General features: G+C 41.1%; 1 protein-coding gene across 4 annotated transcripts in view; it reads right to left on the bottom strand.

Moving 5' to 3' along the window:
* The window catches only part of STAB1 (stabilin 1), a 96,738-nt gene that overhangs the window by 41,094 nt on the left and 40,906 nt on the right, over positions 1 to 14,738 (bottom strand). For all 4 annotated transcript variants that reach the window (XM_083726436.1, XM_083726437.1, XM_083726438.1 and 1 more), the window contains 12 exons: positions 13,437 to 13,532; positions 12,900 to 12,995; positions 11,740 to 11,787; positions 10,522 to 10,652; positions 8,818 to 8,929; positions 7,028 to 7,105; positions 6,378 to 6,479; positions 5,413 to 5,520; positions 4,270 to 4,401; positions 3,688 to 3,816; positions 1,675 to 1,731; positions 277 to 372 (listed from right to left, as the gene is read on the bottom strand). In XM_083726436.1, the coding sequence (XP_083582562.1) occupies positions 277 to 372; positions 1,675 to 1,731; positions 3,688 to 3,816; positions 4,270 to 4,401; positions 5,413 to 5,520; positions 6,378 to 6,479; positions 7,028 to 7,105; positions 8,818 to 8,929; positions 10,522 to 10,652; positions 11,740 to 11,787; positions 12,900 to 12,995; positions 13,437 to 13,532 (1,185 nt within the window). The remainder of the gene's footprint in view (positions 1 to 276; positions 373 to 1,674; positions 1,732 to 3,687; positions 3,817 to 4,269; positions 4,402 to 5,412; positions 5,521 to 6,377; positions 6,480 to 7,027; positions 7,106 to 8,817; positions 8,930 to 10,521; positions 10,653 to 11,739; positions 11,788 to 12,899; positions 12,996 to 13,436; positions 13,533 to 14,738) is intronic.

Genomic DNA, 14,738 nt, shown 5'->3' with positions numbered 1-14,738 from the left:
GCAACACAACTTTCTGAGTGATGGCACAAAGGTCTCTGAAGCATCTTTCCATTTTATGATGGAAGTGGTGTTATTTCATCCAAGGGCTCCAAATCATCACTAGCCAACTGCATGCATTGAATGGGAAGTAGATCTATAGAAGCTGGCTTTCACAGCTCTCATGCAAACACTTTTGTGCCAGCCATAATGAAATGAGTATGAATTCCATGTGTGGGGCAGGAACAAACAATTCTCTATGTGGTCATCATGTATTTGCATACAATAAAGCTTGCTTACTAAGGAAACTTTGATGCAGGTGAAATGACAGCCAACTGATCTGCGGCCTTGAGACCTTAATACACAGTGAGGAAAACTCCCATTCACTGGTGCTCCCTGTCAATTATAAAAAAGTCATTACCAATCACATCATAAACAGATATTTATTCCAAGCAGACAACACTCAGCTTTAACCAGCAAATGTATTTAACTCTCATTCAGCTGACTCAATATAAAAGTATTATTGGTCAAAGGGCTTTGCTCATGCAGAGAATCAAGGGTTAAGTTCATGTAAAAAGCTTAAAGCAGGGGTTGGCAAGGTTTACCTTGCCTGGGCCGGTTCACTCTAGCGGAGATGTCTCCGTGGACTGGATCGCACGCACGCTCGTGATTTCCAGCATCTGCGTCTGCGCAGACGCGATTTCCAGAGCCGCAGAAGCGAGTCCCCGCACCGTGCTGCACCGGTTTAGTGCAGTGTGTGGGGACTTGCTGAGCAGGCAGCTTAGTTTGGGGATGGCATGTGGGCCAGTTAAACGATCCCCGTGGGCCACTTTGGCCCATGGGCCTTAGGTTGCCGACCCCTGGCTTATAGAAATCCATTAGGGAGATGACTGGTGCCCATTTCAAATATTGGGGGTAAAGAGGAGGGATTATTTTGACTCTTAAGGCATTTTAAAAAGACAAAAACAAATACTGGATGAACAAAGCAACTTGTTCCAATTATCTCTCTCTCTCTCTCTCTCTCTCTCTCTCTCTCTCTCTCTGTGTGTGTGTGTGTGTGTGTGTGTCCAATTAAGTGCTAGTCAGAGTACACCCATTAAAATTAATGGGCCAAGTTAGTCATATTCATTTCAATGGGTCTACTCTGAGTAGGACTGAATTGGATACAACCCTATCAATGAAGGTTAGGTGGAAAATGCTGCAAATAGGAACTGGGAGAATTTCAATTCAGTTTGCATTTAAAAACAAACCTTTCAAACTTGAACTTTCTGAAACAATTCAAGAACTGCCACACAGCTATCCTTCATAGTTGACACGCGAAGTTTGTTACACAGTTCTCCAACCAACTAATGTTTACAAAACTACACATATCAGGGGAATGTGTGTATAAAACAGGTACATTTATGAAAGCTGTATACAAAAATACACTGTATAAAGTGAAACTGCTTGTAAAAATGAATATAAAAATATGCTTATTGGGAGAAATTTGCACTAAATTGTTGAATAATTTTCACAAGGATTGTTTTACAAAAAATTGCTACAGAAATGTGGAAAAATGAATTTACATTTGGCTAAATTAGAAACTGAGAGAACTGATACTAACATATCTTTCCATCCCTAGCAGCAGGGTAAAGGAGTAAGTAAGAAAATACATAAATTCTGTGAGGAAAAATATTCAAAATAAAAATCACGACTTACAGCAAGCACTGATCCGTTTGGGCACCTGATTTTTTTGTCACACTTCGCACATCTTGTCTAGGGTACAGAGGATTTTTTTTTAAAAAAAGGAGAGAAGTCAGTTTTATGTTCACACATGTTCACACAATTATCAGTCTCAGCTACAGGGATGCAGAGCATACAAGGTAGAAGATGAAGTATACAGCCAATTAACTGCCATTTCCCAAAAGCTAAGATGGTAGAGTACATTCTTAATGGCTTTGCTGAAATTTTAAAAAATTATGTGAAGCCCCATTATTTCTCCTAATATCCAGTGTTGTGGTCTCAGGACTCTTCCATTGTGAAATGTCAATCCCTTCAAATGGCAACTTTTTTGTGTGACTTTCTAATTTGTTTTAACAACCTATGGATCCCTAGACTATGAGACCTTTGGTAACTGAAATCTAACTCTTCAATTTATATTATAACTACATGATTCTCTGGAACCTAACCCATAGACTTTTGGCAATGTGGCAAAACAATACCTCTAAAATAAATAAAAGCAATGGTTTTGGCACTCTTGGGTCTGCTCATTGAGCAGCAATGCCAAGATATAACACCTCATTTCATGAAGACTATTGACGAGCAGCCATGAGATATTTAGTTCCCAGACATTAGGGTCTGTGTTATATGAATTCATATGGCAGAAAGAATTGGCTTTAGAAAGATATACCCTCATTCATTCATTTTCTTTGGCAAATTAAGTTGCTTCTCAGTGTGGGTATGTAGCAGCATGCGTTAAGATTCTTGGGGAAGGGACTTTACAGTTAGTGGTGTCCCCCCATCTCAAATGGGTTAGAAGGTCAAATACCCCCCTCAGATCCACAATTGGAGGCAGTGTGCTTCGACAACCTGCTCCAACTGAATTCAGTCCCACCAGCACTTCAGTGCACCATGCTGCACTTTACTCTCTTCAATATTTGACACACAACTTCTAATTTAAAGGTAACAGGAAGTGAGCTGTAGGGCCGCTGGCTTCTGGTCCCAGTCCACTAAGCAGTGATTTTATGGAAAGTGAAAGTGGCACTAGGGACCATACAGGAGATGCCGAGCATGTCTGATAATGTCCATGGGCTCTTTTGAGTGTCTTGGGGTAACAAGAGGTTTTTTAAAAAAAATAATTGTGAGCACTTCCAGGGACTGCAAACATTGCTCATCAGTACAGAAAGTTGAGAACACCAATTCAAAGGAATGTGAGCCACTCAGTAAATAGATGTCCAATAAGAGGCGTCAGAAAAGAATTTGCGTCTCCTGATGTAAAAAGCTTGGGTCATATATGTCTATTCAGAAGGGTAAGTGAGTATAGCATTGCTGCCTGAATTCCAAGACGCTGGAGCTTATGTAAAATATTGTCAGGCAATAATTATTACAAGTGAAGAAGTGGATGCAGCTGGGGATTTAGAGGCAGAAATTTTTCTGAATACCAGCTGCTAGAAACCACAGGACGAGAGTGCTCTTGTGCTCAGGTCCTGCTTATTGGTTTCCCAGAGGCATTTGGTTGGCCACTGTGAGACCCGCATGCTAGACTAGGTGGGCCATTGGACTGGCCCAGCAGACTGCTCTTATAGGTATAAAACCAAATCGATCATTTTAGCCTTGTCACTGGTATCAAATTTAGCTTTCCATAAATATGCTGAACACAAGGAGTGACTTTAGGCATATTCATGGTGGCATGGCTATGAGAATTCCCTGGAGGATACCTTATCAGGCAAGCATTAAACACGTTCAGTCTTGAAAGGTGCAATAGACCGTATCAGAGCTCAAAAGGAACAGCCGATTCTCAGTAAAAGAGGACAGTCTGTACAGGCAGTGCGCAGCTGTGCAGCAAATGCCCACCCCCCTCCCAGAGCCCCAAGTGAGCAGATATTCTCAATGAATGACCCAAACCAATTGGCAAAGAAACCTATCATGCCCAATTAATTAGTTCTAAAGTAACCATCAACAAACATGTAAATATAGTACAAAACAAGAAATTACAGGTCTCTAACACTTTACCTTTTGCACTGTTGTGCTGTTGATACTACAACGGTTCTTTTGAACTTGCAGGACTTCAGAAACCCCAATCAACATCCCATTTGTTGTTTCAACAAACTGGCCATTCAGGAGGACTTTGTTTACATATGCCTGCAGTAAGAAAGGATGGCAAGTAATGAAATCTAGGTATGCTCCGGAAAAGCACAATGGCTCCAACATTAATTTCTAATAGGGCATAGAATGAATAGTTTATCATGTTGTCCTGCCAGCATTATTAAGTCTTAGAAGAAAAAAATCATTCCAGAGGCAAAAGTACAATTCAGTAGCCCATGTGATCACACTGCAGGTACACAGCTAACAAAGAAGTCAGTCAGCTGCACTGATGAGCAAAGACCAATGTATTAATCACTGGTCTACAATTCTTTCACAAAGGTCACTGAGAAAACTTTAGCAGGTAAACTGTGCTGCTTGTGACCAAGTGGTTTTAAGGATGCAGCCACAGTCCAAGAGCAACCCCATCATTTGAAACATGTGACCAAATTAGTGGCTTCCTATAAAACCATACATTGTAGAATGGAAGCATAATTCACCTCTCATTCTCACCTGAGTAGTGTTTTTGTAAAACATCAGCCAGTATGAGAATCCAAGCATTGATGTTTTGTGAACTCCGCTTTTCAGGTCAGTGGCCAACAGTTTAACTCCAAGAACAACATGGTATTGTACAGTGTCCATGTCCTAGAAACCAAGGTGTACAGGAAACAAAATATTTGGTTATTTTAAATAAATGAACAAAAGCAGCGAGATAACAGCTGGAGATAGGTAAAGATAAGAAGCACATGCCATTGTGGTAATCAGTGATTCTGTTTGATAACCAGGCCTGTATCTAGTAATGAATCTTTCACTGTTGCTTTGCTCCATCAAATATTTTACCTGGGCACCTTTATTACCATTATTTAATTAAAATGTTAATGTAGAGGAATCTATATTCCTCAGCTGAGTCACCCTCTTCACAACCTGAGAAGTAAGTAGTTATTATTCTTATTACATAGGTTGTGGAACACTGGCAGAAACACAGCCCTTTGCCAAATCCATTCTGTGAATTTGGCGGGATTTAAAGCCAGATTCCTTACCAACAATGGAGCATACTGAGGTTCATAGAATACTTGTATACTGAAGGAGAATGCTAAAGCTATTCTCAACCAATAAATAAATGGGCAATGTTTTACAAGTGACTGGTTATTAGTGAGATATTAATTTCGATGATTATTAAAATAACTCTGAAGAATTTCCAGCTTCTCTTTGATGAATTGCATCATTACCTCCATCTTGCTATATAATAATAATAATAATAATAATAATAATAATAATAATAATAATATATATATATCTTGCCTTAGATGTTTGAATGATTGAATGAGTTAGAGGTGCCTTGCAGGGTACAGAATTTCTAAATGGAAGACAAGTGTTATGCTAACCTGTGTATGAATGGCTTTACATGTGAATTTTTCACCTGCTCTGGAAAGTTCATGTGTAAAGAACATGAGATACAATATGCCTTCCATTTAGAAATTTTGCAATGCATGAATCAGCCTTTACTCATTCATTCAAAGCATGACTTCACAAGGTAGTATACAAGATCTGATTCAGTGATGATGTGGCATTACCCCCAAAGAATAAGTACAGAGGTTTGTAAAAATAAGTAAATGCATGCATGCATACATACATGCATGCATACATAGTTCTTACCAGCTGTGTAATATTAGCATCTTGGCAATACTTCTCAATTGAACTATTTCCTGGGACAAAAATAGTGTATTTTTCAGATGACTCAATCTTTGCAATCAGATGGTATTGCTGAAAGTTTCAGAAGAATACAATTAACAAGCAAATGTGGTCAGCAAAGATTATAGAGAAAGCAAAAGAAAACGTGGGGGGAAACCAAACAACTCTGCCAATTATATGTTCAGATACATTTAGGAGAGTTTCAAGGTAAGATGATTTAGAGAAAGAAAGGCATGCTCTCTGTTTTTAATAGGGCCAAACAACAAACTGTGCTTATTGTGCAACGTACAAGTAAATCCTAGATTTTCTTTAATTAACTCCAGGCATGGGGTGTCAGTCTTAGTACTGTGGCAAACAATGAGAGGAGGTTTATCCCTTTCCCCATCAGTCTCTGGACAAATTTTGGGGCTGCTGCATGGCTATGGGTTAGAAAAAAATCCCATAAGCACAATGAGTTCTGCATTTCACAACAGTTTTCCACTGTTCCCTTACATAGATAAAGTAGTTAAACTGATGCCCTCCTAAAGTTGTGGACTACAACTCCCATCATCCCTGACCATTGGCCATGCTGATTGGGGCTGCTGGGAGTTGTAGACCATAACATCTGTAGGTCTCCATGTCAGCTCCCCCATTATAAACATTTGTGTTTTGAAGATGAGCAGGGGGAAAAGGAAACATTTTTCTAGTGTTTCATCGGATGCCCTTGGCAGTGACAGGATTACAACACTATTAGCCATCACTTTCTGGGTTTATCAAAATGTACTCCCTTCGTTTCCTTTCACTTCCCCCCACCAAGACAATGCAGATTGTTTTAGAACTGGTCTTCCTCCATACACCAACAGAAGACACTTCCTGTATCTAGGCAGACTAGTACAACAATTAATGGGTTCAAATTATGTGTTTAAATGCAACACAGCTGACATACTCACCTCTAGCAGCTCCTTGAACCTACTGAAGGAGGGTGTCGCATTAAGTTGCTGCTGCAGACCTGGGGCTCTTGGAGGGATGTCATCCAAGGTGGGCAACAAAACCTGAGCAGAGGAAGACGTGAAAACAAAATGAGACTCAGTGGTGTAGTGCAGCACAAATATAGGGAGAGTACAGCTCTGGAAGTTTTTCCACAGCAAAAACTGTAGTATACTTCTCTTTTTTGTGTGCATGTGGGGCAGGGGACAGGTTACCCTGGGACACAATCCCATTGTTAGGTAGGCTAGGCTCAGAGATTCCTAGCTCCAGATCACCCATTTAACTTCATGGCTGATCCGCAATGTGAGATCAGCTGTCCCCAGTCAAAATCAAATGTGTTAATTGCCGCACCAGTCTTCTGCCACATCTTTAATAGGTATTATATGCTGGCTGGAAATGTTTGCTAAGTGTGTGGATCAATCTAAGGAGAAATACCAACCTTTAGAAGTCAATAAATAAACTCTGCAGCTTGGTTGCTATCCACCCAGTGAAACAGCTCTAGATAATCTCAGTATCGCTATGGCTTTGGGGCTGATGCATTTCTGTTCAGACCTTATAAATCCTCTTAACCAGAAATAGAAAGAAACATGTTCAATGCAATCTGTCAATGTACCTTGTTGATGATATAAATAGTGCTGTTAATAGCAGGGATGTCACCCAAAACAATACTTGCATTCTGAATCGTTATGGCCTGGAAAGCAAACAGAATCAAACTTCATAAATTTGCATTAGGCTGCCAAGAATTAATGGATAATGCATATTTATCCATATTTGTACCATTTGTCTTGGAACACTCTAGTTCTGTTCCACAAAATCTACTCACTACCAGTACTGACGATCTCTAACCATGGGATTTGATCCTTAGTTTCTGTGGGACTTCCTATCGCCTTTTAAAAAATACACAGAGAACTCACCTCCACACACACCACAGTCAATCTCCCAGTAGCAGAGGCTCACTTATTCTGCTTATCAATTACACAGCTGCATACACAATGTACATTTAAAGTACACTGAAAGCACATTATAATCCGTGTAATCCCGGGATTACTACAATTCCAAGAAAGTAATGTGCTTTCAGTGCATGGTGTGACTACAGCCAGAGTCATGAAATATCTCCATATGTAGAACTTTACCAGCAGTTTCAGGCCCATGGTTGGCTACAGTTTAGCCACTCCTCCTCTAGACCAGAGAACTCGGTGTGTGGATTAGCCATACCTTGATGACTTTATCCAAGCCTGTCATCAGATATTCTATCTGCTCAAAAGCATGAACAAAGGATGGCCTCACAACCACTACAGTGTGGGATTCAATGGAGCTGTGCCATTGGAAGTGGGTCTCAACTTAAAATGAACTTCATGTGGGGTAGAAAATAGATATAGATATTTCACCCATGTGGGGTAATTAATAATAGACTTGGATGGATCCCTAGATCCAGGGCTTTATTTCAGCTAGAACTCGCCAGAACTCAGTTCCGGCACCTCTCAGGTGGGCACCATTATAAGCTAACAAGGGAGGTGTTCATCGTGAGTTCTGACACCTTTTTCTAGAAAAATAGCACTACCTAGATCCAAATACACTATCCAGTTAGGGAGTCCCATCAGAGTTTAAAAGTCACAAAATGTGTAGCCTCAGCAAAGTGTTAGGAATATAGGCTGTCAGACCTTTTTTAATAACCAGTTTAGTCCACTTACAGTACTTCCCCATTTCTACCCCCTCACAATGAACAAGCCACAGCGCTTAGTGAGCTTAAATGCTTTACTCACAGATGCCAAAGGTCTGATTCATGCGTTACTCCATGCAGCAGCAAGAAGAACACAGGTAGAAAATTCTTGGGTTACAAAATACAGAAAAGTACTTTTGAGCATGCAGTCTGGGCTTGAAACAGTCAAGCCCAAACATGTTGCCTGGTCAGTTTCACATGGTGGAAGAGAGTGAACAAAGGAAGCTTCATTTCCTTTTTCACTGGAGGTGATGGGGGTGACCTAACTGAATCTAGGAATACAGTTCTGTGGTCTTAACCCCTTCATGCATTAACTATCCCTATGCTTGCTAATTATATTTGACTGCAATTTCCCACACTTCATAGAACTAAACCTACAGTTTTAACTCTTGATGGTCACCCTCATGACTAACCATGATTTAGACTGCAGGTCTAAATTCAGTACACCCATTCCAGACTTAATTCCAACTGGGCTTTGGCAATGAAGTGGCCACGGTGTCTCTGACTGATGGCCTTTACAGAGAAAGAGAGAGATAATAGGAGGAGTGTGGCACTTTTACTCCTTACTCTTGCTCAGTCTCTTCCTCATCTAACCCTCATGTAAAATTATCTGAGGGCCAATCCGTAGGGTGTGTTATATAAATACATTAAAAATGTTAATATTATTTTTAGAAATCTCTTACCCCACTGCTGTTGTTAATTTTCCACCTGATCCGTGGGCTAAGGGTGGGCAGCTCCTGGCCCACGTATTTCTTGAGTTGCTCAGTTGTGAAAGAACCCAGAAGGAAGTGGCCCCTGCAATTGAGTAAGGAAAGAGCATTCAGAATATTATTTCCTAGGGAGTTAATGGCCAGAAGAAACCTTTCAGTTCAACTAGGTTGCATTTCCCTATATTTCCCAGTTATTTTCTACCAGCAAACAAGCTTCGCCTCCTCTAAATATTTCAAGAGTTATGTTTGAGGTCTTTTCTTTCCATCTTAATCCAGGACATGAAAGACCAAACTGTCTCCAGTGACTCATATCTCTTTTGCTGATTCTATAATCTATTGTCCAATTTGGAACAGTTTTACTTGCTTTATAATGGTAATGGTTTTATCTGTTTTTATAACTGTATACTGTAGTGTTGTAACCCATCCTTATGGGACGATGCCAAGGGTGCATTAAGAAAGCTTATAAACAAACAAGCAAACAAACAGCTTCTCAGTTGAGAACTGAGAGCGTCCTTAATGGTAAGTGAGGCTCTGGCTATTCTTGTATGAAGAGCACTGTACACTATACAGTAATTGTTGGCTATATGCAGGGGTCAAGATCCTTTGAACAATGGCCAAACCTGATCCATCAGGGATCCCAATTTGTTCCACAAGGCTATTTCCCCTAAATCACACTTGCCCGTCAAATTTGTCCCACCAAGGTTGGATATGCTATTCTTTGCAAATATGGGGTGTGCTTTGTTTTGTTTAAAGCTGCATGTACAGTTTTATTATCACCACCACAGAAATTGTTCAACGTGTCTGCCTACCAAGGCAGCTGTGCTGCCTGTCTTTGCTTCTTTGATTTTCTGGACCTCGTGCTGGATGTGCACAGAGAGAGAACAGTGGGTGGGCAGGCGCACATACTGCTGATGAATGCCATAAACTCACTCAACTCACTTATGAAATGTGCACACGCACACACCATTATATGTAGTGCCTGGGCAGCAATGAGACAGAAAGCAGGAAAAGGCAGCTACAGTGGTACCTCGGGTTAAGTACTTAATTTGTTCCGGAGGCGTGTTCTTAACCTGAAACTGTTCTTAACCTGAAGCACCACTTTAGCTAATGGGGCCTCCTGCTGCCACTACTGGAGCCCGATTTCTGTTCTTAACCTGAAGCACTATTTCTGGGTTAGCGGAGAGTGTAACCTGAAGTGCATGTAACCTGAAGCGTATGTAACCCGAGCTACCACTGTATATACATTTTTTAGCTCTGCCTGGTGATGTCCAAAAAGATCACTTGTGAATCACAGCTCTGATTTTCTCCATTAGCTAAAACCCTGCAAGCTGGGGACTACCAACCAGGCTAGCTCATTTCACCAAAATTGTTGGTGAGGTGCAGAGTTCACATTTTGACTTATATCTTTTCATGTAGAGCACACAGAAACTCACTTTAAAAAAAAAGAAACTAAAAGTCCTGAGCCCCTGCTAACCTTGATCCCCCACCCCAAATCGAAACCTTTCTACCAGCCTGTTGGAGGCTCCGGTTCTGTAACTCTTGGAGCAATCGTAACTATATTGCAACTCTGTGCCCTTGCCTGCGGTATTTTCTGACCATCTTAGATCAAAAGAATAGTCATATATAGTCACACCAAACCAATTTAGGTAAGTAAGTAACCCAAAGGGTCAATGCTACCTGACAAGTAATAATAGCATATCTGGCTGTAGCCAGAAATCTTTTTCATCTTTGCTCAGGTTTTGGATGGCTTCTTTCACTGGTACCAAAACAGTCAAGTTGGTTCCTTCAGGGATGCTGAAGAGGGATTTCTTTGGTCCAAAGCAAAAAACAAAACAGAAACATGTATTATTGTTTTGTTAGCCTCCTTTGCCAATTTGAATGAAAAGATAGGGAAGAGATTATTTATTATCCATATTGCCATCTCCCAACAAATGGATTCAACTTAACCAAGGGTGGACACTTCCCAGAGCCACTGAAGCTATCTTTAATGCAACATCTTTAGCAATTGTAATGAAACTGTGCATATTCCAATAAAATGTAAAGGCCATTAGGTCCAGTCGTGGATGACTCTGGGGTTGTGGCGCTCATCTCGCTTTATTGGCCGAGGGAGCCGGTGTACAGCTTCCGGGTCATGTGGCCAGCATGACTAAGCAGCTTCTGGCGAACCAGAGCAACACACAGAAATGCCGTTTACCTTCCCGCCGGAGCGCTACCTATTTATCTACTTGCACTTTGACGTGCTTTCGAACTGCTAGGTTGACAGGAGCAGAGACCAAGCAACGGGAGCTGACCCCGTCACGGGGATTCGAACCGCCGACCTTCTGACAGGCAAGCCCTAGGCTCTGTGGTTTAGACCACAGCGCCACCCACGTCCCGCATATTCCAATAAGCAGGTCTCAGAGCGGTAGTAGTATCTTGTCTGACTGACAACATGATCTTCATATTCATCAGCAGAGGAGGGCAAAACTATGAAGCTCTATCCTCTTCTTTACGGAAATCAGTTTTGTAATAGTATGGACAGAAAACAATGAACACAGGAGTCCCGGGCAGTGCCTATCCATAAGGCTGCCCCATCTTCATTAATGTATGTTGGCTGATTGACTACTCATCAGAAAAGTATGTTAAATGAAACACAGATGATGCCCAGATCGTTTTCAAGTATCAAAATGTTTGGATGCCCCAAGCATCTTTCCTAATTATATGGCCCATGCACTGACTGAGTCTTAGCTAGAAATAAACACCCAGTTTCTTTGTTTTGCACCTTGTTGTAAAATGCAAATAGAATACTTCTACCAGTTGGACAGTATGCTTAACCCCTCAGTAGTTTTAGGTTGTTATACAATTTCTCTCCCACCAGTAAACAAACTTAATTACTTTGAACAGTAAACGTCTTACCTTAATCCACCCATAGAAGTCAGAAAAGTGGTAATTCCTTACTAATTCCTTCAAAAAGAGAAGACAACAGATCTTTAAAAATAAAACAAATAAACAAACAAGTGCAGCACCGAGTAGGCACAGATAAAAGGTGGATGTCAAATTCAGGCGTGAACCTTGATTAAGTGACAGGTCAAAAATGAATACAGATGAATTTTGCCTATTGAATTTAGAATCCTGGTCCCTCAAGTCAAGGTTCCAATATCCTGCTATAAATAGGAACCAGCCAGGTGCCTCTGAAAAGCTTACAAGCTAGATGTCAGGAGGACACAGGAGCCGCAGTTCAAGTTTCCTCCTACCACTTTCTTCTCCGATCTCCCTTGAATGAAAGCACAGGTGAGCTGGGAGAGGAACAGAAGCAGGAGTAGAGCATTAATAATCAGATGCCCAGAGTGGTTACATAAAGGGCAAGGTGTGGGAGCATTGGAGGAAGGGTGCCCAGAAATTTATGAATGGAAGGGAACAGACTCTGGAAGAAGCTAGAAAACAAGGCAAGGAATGTAGGAAGAAAACTAAACTGGCTGTAAGTAGAAGCAAAGAGGAAAGATATTAATTCTGGCTTTAAGTCCAACAAGAATTAAAGCCATCCAGAATTTAAAAGCTGCAGAAATAAAAATGATGAGTTTGGGAATTGCCCTCCTCCTCTTCTCCCCTCCTCTCAATGTCCTCCTTCTCCCCTGTTTCAACTCTATCATGCCCACAAGAAGGCCATTTTAAGCTCCCTCACAAAAACATATTTTGCTACGGTTCCTGGGTTACAATGGGAAATGTGGCGAGAGCAGTTAGTAGATTGTCTTTGATGGGAAAGCTATTGGTAGAATGCTATTTTTCCACTTGATAAATTATCTGTCTACTTTTCATCTTTTACTTGTGGGTATTACAACAAAACCAGAACAGAAGATTTAAGAACAGAAGTACTCAGCTGTTCATGTCTCTATGAAGCAGTACTCCAGGATTTCAGAGAGGGTTATTCCCAACCCAACCTGGAGAGGATAGGCATTGAATCTGGGACCTTCTGTTTGCAAAGCACGTGCACTGTCACTGAGCTAGATGGCCCTTACCATGTATGAATTCACTTTGCTTTCTCACCTCTTAGGATAGAATAGAATGTGTATTTTTACCTTCAATATATTTCCATAACATAGAACTCCATCTCCCATGTATCCATCAGAGCAACGGCAAGCCTTCTCTCCAGTACTAAGAGACTGGCATGTAGCCTGTTGGGTTTTTAAAAAGCAACAAAGCAAAACAACTCTCAGCAGGATAATTCTCTAATAAAAGAAACATGGTTCAGTGTTGTCCACACAGGAAGTTTGTGGTTAAGCAATGACATAAACCCTGGTCTCCTGTGACACAGGCTAGGGCTTTTGCTACAATAAACATTTTCCATCTTCAGTGATCATGTGTTGCAGAAGCTTATTTTCTCTGTACACAAGCTAAATTGCCTGACAATAAAAATATATACGCTGTGCAAAGCACCTATTCCCAGCAGACACTGCATACTTAGCACAATCCATGAACCCCCACATATTCGCGTGATAATGATACACCTGAAACAGTTTTATGAGCAGCCCTCGTGGTTCCATCAATTAGCAGTTTTCACAAAGAAAAAGCAGTTTTCACAAAGAAGCATTTCTTGGACTTTTCCAGTTTCTTACCAGTTCATGGCAGCCACCATTGTCCACAGAGCAAGGAGCAACAGGGTCACAGCTGTAACCATCGCCATTGTAATTTCTCTTGCATATACAACTGCTCTGAAAGTAGAAGCAACAAGAACTATGGTCAACAATTGTTACTAAAATTTCTTCTCCAGAACACTGCTATTATTTTTTTAAAAAATGTTGCTTTTTAAAAGTCTCCTCAACAGCTCCTTGAAAGATAGAAACAAAAATTGAATGCTGCTATGGGAATATTTGGCTAGCACTACACTGAACAAAACAATGTTGAACATAACAAAGGTACACTGAGGTTGTTAAGTTCAGTGCACTTGCGTACAATTGTTCTTCGTTGGGTGATTGTAGTACAGATACTGCTAGATACACAGAACCAGAAACATCCTGGAATTTCAGGATGAATGAATCCCGCCAGTGAAAGCCCTGCACAAGGACTGGATTGCACTAATATCAAACTACCATCTTTTGGAGAAAGAGAGCAACAAAGATAATGGGAAAGACATAGAGGAAAGAAAATATTTAAACAGACTACAAGATACAAAGTGAGAGATGGGACCCAAATATTGCAGGCCTTGGTTATTATTGTTATTACTGTTATCATTCACTAGCAGGTGCCAGGGCAGATTACAATAATATAAATTTCAGAAATTAAAAACAGTTAGAGCAGATTACTGTCAGAGGCTGGGTCCACACCTGCAAAGTTTGTAGACTAGTTTACATACAATCAAACCTATGTTATCTAGAATCACACAAAATGCCCAGCTTCCAGGTTGACTAGACATCATATTATGGTTGTCTTAGAGCAAAAGTGATAGCTGCCCATAGAAAAAGGATTTTAGCATAGCTGTGAGTAGGCTGCAGCATATTAGCTACCAAAAGGGAAATAAAGGATAATGATAGCAGCGAAATCAATTTGTTCTAAGTCAGGTCTTGCTTCGTGTTTATTTTTCTTTTAGAGATTTTAAAGGGTTAAAGGTGCAATGTGGCTACACATAAATCAATGGAACACAAGTCCGCTCACCTCTCTTGATGCAGTGGCATTGCTGGACGGAAGAGGCTTCACTGGGGCCCCGAAGGTGGAATTCATATGGCAGTGCCCTTCCTGATAGGTGGAGGAGGCATAAGCCCCCGCCGCCTATCAGGAGTCAGATCTTAGCCAGCACTTTGCATTGACGAATGGGGATGCAGGCTGGGATGTGGGCTATGCCTGGGGGGTGGAGCCGATGGAGCCAATGGTGGGCCTCGCTCGGATCTGCCCCTGGCAGTTGGGCATTGGGGCAATCCCTT

This window comes from Podarcis gaigeae (assembly GCF_964106915.1).
Source record: "Podarcis gaigeae genome assembly, chromosome: 2".
Lineage (NCBI taxonomy): Eukaryota > Metazoa > Chordata > Lepidosauria > Squamata > Lacertidae > Podarcis > Podarcis gaigeae.
This window is presented reverse-complemented; position numbering and strand designations above follow the sequence as displayed.